This window comes from Amphiprion ocellaris, chromosome 12 (assembly GCF_022539595.1).
Source record: "Amphiprion ocellaris isolate individual 3 ecotype Okinawa chromosome 12, ASM2253959v1, whole genome shotgun sequence".
NCBI lineage: Eukaryota > Metazoa > Chordata > Actinopteri > Pomacentridae > Amphiprion > Amphiprion ocellaris.
In genome coordinates, this window is record NC_072777.1 from 13,224,492 (window position 1) to 13,230,230 (window position 5,739).

Genomic DNA, 5,739 nt, shown 5'->3' on the forward strand with positions numbered 1-5,739 from the left:
CCACCACCAGCTTCCTGTTGCATCGCCTGCCAGGCCAGTGCAAAGCGTGCACACCCCAAAATGTTGTTAAGAATTGTCAAAATGGGAATGATGCATAGATAAACTGGGTCTCGTATGTGGAAACGCTCTGCTTCAACTTGAACTACTGCAGATGACGTCATGTTCTTGCCATCAGAGTGCATGTGCACAAGCTGAACAAACTGTAGCACTCTTCTGCAAAAGCTTGGACCATGGAGCCTCAAGAGGCTGATCAGCAATGCCAATATTTGGATGTTGCAAGGATCATGAGCTGGATATGGAAGTAATGCTTTTTGTAGATGTTTGGGATGAAGTTAAACCATTAGGGGGTTTTACGGTGAAGCTTTGCACGGCTGTGTTTATGTGACAGTAGTCAATATTTTAATGTAATGTGATGTTTTGCAGAGAGAAGACAACACTCTTCACTCCACTCACGCAACATGAAAAGCCGACTCTCTCGCTTAGATATTTTCTGTGTATTTACTGCAGCAGTATACAAAGATCTTCAGTCAGCATTACAGTCTTCTACAAATAATTCAGTTTGGATAATCAACGTCACAAAAAATGTACACAGTTTCAGTGAGGGAGTTTTAATACAGCTTTCCAGGTTTTTGTTGTCCACTAAGATTTGACATTTTTGTAGTGGTGGTTGTAACGTAAATTTTGAACACCATAATACTCGTTTACAACATTCAACAACATGAGCAGAGAGACAGAGACATGAGTTGTAGACAAGTAGAGCAAGTGAGACCACAGAAATAAGTGACTTCCTCAAGATACATGAAGCAGCTGTAAGATACTGACATGTAAGTGTGCATTTTGGCACAATATCCGAACACATGGTGGAGTTCACAATATTTTCTGACTGTGAACCCAAATATGGACGGTTCCATCTGGTTCGAGGTATAGAGGATGAACATGATGGTTAACGATACAGAGTGTCCTGTAAATGAGAGTATGTTGTGCTTTCTATGCTATACTTCTGATAACTCTGTACTTATTGCAAGGCCAACATATGCAATCACAAAAAAAAAAAAATGCCCCGTCATCTCGGATCCTATTAGAGATCCTAATAAATAAAGAAATCTTCAATATATTCAAGTAAATATTGATATAAAATATCAGTTTAAATTCTACTATTTAAAGTAGGCAGTTGACATGTACATTAACATCCAACACATTGTTTACTTTTCTAATAAGCTAATCTAATAATGATTTTTATGCTGAATTTTGCATTCGATCAGGAAACATCTACATAATAAGAAGCCATGCGAGTGCACCAGTCATACAGGCTCTCAGCTTTAGAAGTGAACCTGTTTTTCCACTTAAATGCTCTCTAGATTTGTGTTTGTAATGTTTTGGCTGAGCAACTATCTTCATAGGATGGCATGTACGTGTGCAGGTTGTGATGTGGCTATTTATTTACAGGATGATAATCTAATGACATATGACTGAGACTATGTCAATATGCATTTGACACTGATCTGTTCTTTAATGTATAATTGCAATGAGAAATAATTCTGCAGATTATTCATACAGGAAAACCACAAATTCATCTTTTCAAACACAGTGAAAAAAGATGAAATGCATCTGAATAATAATGTTAAACTGTGACGGTCTATGGCCTGCATTCTGGTGGACGTACTCACCACATAAAGTGTGTTAGCCACCTTCTAACAAAGGGCATTTGATGACCTTAAAATGTCAGCATGGCTTTTCTCTGCTTTTTCAGAGAATAATCTGTCAGAGTAGCTAAAAACCTACTGCGGGGTGGATCACTGGTCTTAACACTGATATGTAATGGTAAATAAAATGCCTGTGCTGCCATGGAGATAGGATCACAATTCATCAGAAAAAACAATCATTTCTCTATTATTGGCAATGTAAGAGTTCTAACTCCAGAAGTTGTAGTAGTTGCCCCCATCCCAGATTCAGAGGTTATCAGTTTCTTCTGAAGAAATGTAGGACAGAAGGTGGATATGTAAGCGTCTTTGAACCCTGAGTTACAGAAGCAGTACACCAACGGGTCCAGCAGGCAGTCAGTGTAAGACAAAACCATGAGGCTGTCGTACACCTGAACCGCTATGTCCTCCGCTTCCTTCAAGTCTTTCAGCCGGACGCCGAGCAGCACGGCTCTGGCTATAGCGCAAGGCAGGAAGCAGGTGGAGAAGACAACAACAACCGACATGACCACCCACACAGCTCTCCTTAGTTTGGTCTTCTCCCCGACTGTTTTCTTCCTCAGCCGGTTGACAATGCGTACGGTGCAGTAGACAAGGATGATGAAGGGGATAAAGATCTGGGTGAAGAAGACCACCTTAAAAAATGAGAGGACACTATTTAGTATGTCGACAGTGCTCTATACAGTTAAATAACGTTAATTCTTTACTTAATTTATCATATCTACATTTCACTCAAAAGGTACTTTATTGCTGAGATTATGGACTCAATTCTAAACCCGGCTCTTGGAATCATCTGTCCCAGATATCTCCACCCAGAAAAACCTGTATGCTTTTACTAAAAGTTGGACCATTCATTATTCCATTATTCCAAAGCACTTAGACTCTTTATAGAACATAAACTGTTTTCAAAGAAACCTACAGTATAAAAGACATTAAAATGTTTATATGCTTTAAAAAAAAAAGGAAATTAGAAGAACTGGAATTTTTAAAATGAAAATAACTATGCTAACAGTTGTCTTTTTTGGGTATTTATTTAGATTTTTTTTCTTCAGTCAGTTAACAGTCGTGACTTATTCATTCAATGAAATGTTCAAAAAATTTTAAAAACTGTCCATCACAATTTCCCAGAGGTCCAGATGAAGTCTTCACTTGCCATGGTTTGGTTACCAATGGGCCAAAATCCAAAGATTTTGAGTTTAGTTCGGTAAAAAACTGTGAGAAAATCAGGAAATCTGATTTTAAGATGATGGAAGTAGATTTTTAGCATTTTTGCTTCACTTTTGAAAGATAAATATGTTACAAATGTATCAGTATTGACTACTCATGAAACAACTCACTAAAACGATAAATAGTCTGTAGCTTGAGTAATTAGTTAATTAACTGATACTTCCCTGTTAAAAGGGTGTTTTTCCCTGTTAAAAGGGTGTTTTCCTTGCCACTGTCGCCTCTGGGCTTGCTCTGGGGGTTCATATGGGTTCTGTAAAGCGGCTTTAGACAATTTGACTCGTAGTTGGCGCTATATAAATAAAATTGAATTGAATTAAAATACAAAGCTTCAGACTGTTAATTTAGCAAAAAAACAAAGCAATTCAGTTGCTTGAACATGTTTCTTTATTTGGCCTGTGGCAAGCTGCTAGTCAGGGCATAGGGCAAATTAGATTTACCATTAAAGTTAATATTTAATCATGGTAATGTTCACTTTACAGGAAGTCAGTGGGGTAGTGTCAACATCTGTAGTTCTTCTGTGTTGAAAAACTTTCTTTAGCTGTTGAGTCTTTGTTAATGCACCCATCGCAATTAAACTAATTGAAAACCTTTTTGGTTTTCATAGCACAGGTTAATATTTCACAGCTGTGTTAACGCAAAGTAAAGAAGAAAAAACAAAGCAATACCTCTCTAAAGGTGTCTGTCACATCGTGATACTTCGTCTCCACTTGTCGGCCGTGGCTGTTGCAGCACTCAAAGGTCTTGACCATTGTGGGGACGGTGAGGGGAAGCAACAGGAGCCAGACGAAAACAGAAATCTGGGGAGATTTCTTCAACACTTTGACACAATTTCTCCTTCCAAGATGGACCACGTTGAAGTAGCGATCGAGGGACAGGATGATGAGGAAGGCTATACTGGCTCCTCGGTTGAGAAACAGCATGAAAAGCATGGTTTTACAAACCACATCATCCTCGCTGCGCCTCAAGTTGTGCTGGTAATGGTGGATCTTGACAGGAAGACAGGCCACCAGCAAAAAATCAGCAACCACAATGTTGAACAGGAAGATGCTTTTGTTCTTCCAGAACTTGAACCTAAAGAAGAAGTAGTTCACAGTTTATTACGGTTTATTTCTCATCAAGAGTAAACACAGGAGCAAAAAAAAACAAGTGACCCAGATCCTATCTTTACATTTTATTTATAACCTCTGCCACAATTTACTGATTAAGCTGATGCATTTTGCTTAATGTTTCAGAAAGAATGACTCATAAAAGATCCAATGGCAAACAGCAGACACATATTTACTAATGTGATGTTTCTGTCTTATTTTTTAAAGGCACAAAATACCCCTGCTTTTCCTTCTGCTGTTTCAGTGATGGAAATATACAGATGTATCAAGTAAAATGATAGCCAGAGTGTGCCTGCTGGAAGCCTTTATAGTACTGTCAGTGTTACTCTTTACCTATAGCACAGTATTTTCCACATTCAACACGTTTATCAGTCAATCTCTATGTAGTACACACATCTCTGCTTCTTTTGTCTGCACTCTGTGTTGCAACTTTCTCAAAAGATAAAGAAAAACAGCACTTAACCTGTTTTCCATTTTAAAGTTATGGCATTTTTTATGGTTAAAAGTTAATTATATGAATTATTTACAACTTAAATGGACCAGTTTAGGAAAGTTTTTGACGTTCAGCATTGTTTTTCACATTGTTTATACAGATTTTGTAGTTAGTTTTGAGGTGACTTTGTCAACATGTAAACCGTATCTTCTCCTTTGCTGGTGTGAGCAGCTATCTGTTAGGATTTCTTCTACACCGTCACAAAGCTGTGATACCAGAATTTAAACGTTATCCAGGTTTTAGGAAGTACTAGTGCAGGTAACCCAGACCATTTTTGCTATCCCCATTTGACTTGATGATTTCATGATATCCCATCATCAGGTCATCATCAGATATCAGTTTTCTGAGGGCTTTTGCTGTCCTCTCACCTGCCTACACTAATCATTGTTTTAATTTCAGGTACTTTGTTAACATAAGGAGAAGACAGTGATACAGAGATTAAGTTTGTGTTTGTTCATACCTGAAGACGAAGACGTAGAGGACAGACAGGTTGAGAGGCAGACCCAGCACGAATTCTCCTATCATCAGATAGGAGAGGATTTGATATGTGACTTCGTTTGGCCCTTTGCAGTGGTCAATTGATGAATTTGTCGACATATTTTGTTGGCTGGACATGAAAGTGCTTGAATCTGTCCTACTTTCACAGTAGCAAGAGAAGTTGCTGTCAAAGTAGTAGTATTACTTTGTGCAATATTACAGCAATAGAAAGGAGAAGTGTTAAAGATGTTTCTAGGTAGGCAGCACAAAGTTAAATCCTTTGTCTTGGAGATGGTTGTAGCTCCCTCTGACCTTGAATCTTCTCTCCTCAGGCAAGGATTCCTCTTCTCACTCTGATCCGTCAAATTCAACAGTCCGTTTCAGAGAGCCTTACGGTGATTGTAGAAGTCTGTCAAGGCTTGTCTGTCTGTGCGAAAACATGCTGAGAAAACATGCACTATTAACACAGCATGTGCTGGAGAACAGCACTGAGTGTAACAAGAGAAAATACCCTGTCACAGTATGTCTGTACTTTTTGTGTGAGACTACCGCTGATCCTTCAGAGAGAGAGGAAGAATTTATAGTCAGCTGGAGGTGTGGTTTAAAGAGAGAGGCTCAGCTGACAGAGAAGCAAAGCTTGAAAGATGTTTTTTCAGCTTTTCAGCTAAACAAATTGAAAACTTTGATTCATCTGTGATAATAGAATATGACTCAGTTTCTGTATTACACCATTTGT

General features: G+C 38.4%; 1 protein-coding gene across 1 annotated transcript; it reads right to left on the reverse strand.

Annotated features, from left to right (window-relative positions):
- Positions 1–486: 486 nt before the first annotated feature.
- Positions 487–5,542, reverse strand: LOC111565472 (hydroxycarboxylic acid receptor 2-like). The gene is made up of 3 exons (XM_023265546.3): positions 4,987–5,542; positions 3,593–3,998; positions 487–2,335 (listed from the first exon to the last, which is right to left on the reverse strand). The coding sequence occupies exons 1-3, from the start codon at positions 5,139–5,141 to the stop codon at positions 1,880–1,882; spliced, it is 1,017 nt and encodes a 338-aa protein (XP_023121314.2). The 5' UTR covers positions 5,142–5,542; the 3' UTR covers positions 487–1,879.
- Positions 5,543–5,739: the final 197 nt, after the last annotated feature.

Bases quoted from the DNA above. Each gene is read 5' to 3' on its own strand.
- LOC111565472 (XM_023265546.3), bottom strand. From the start codon at position 5,141: ATGTCCAGCCAACAAAATATGTCGACAAATTCATCAATTGACCACTGC. The intron at 3,999-4,986 runs GTATGAACAAAC...CTTCTTCTTTAG, and splicing joins CTCTACGTCTTCGTCTTCAG to GTTCAAGTTCTGGAAGAACA. The intron at 2,336-3,592 runs GTATTGCTTTGT...TCATTTTTTAAG, and splicing joins TGACAGACACCTTTAGAGAG to GTGGTCTTCTTCACCCAGAT.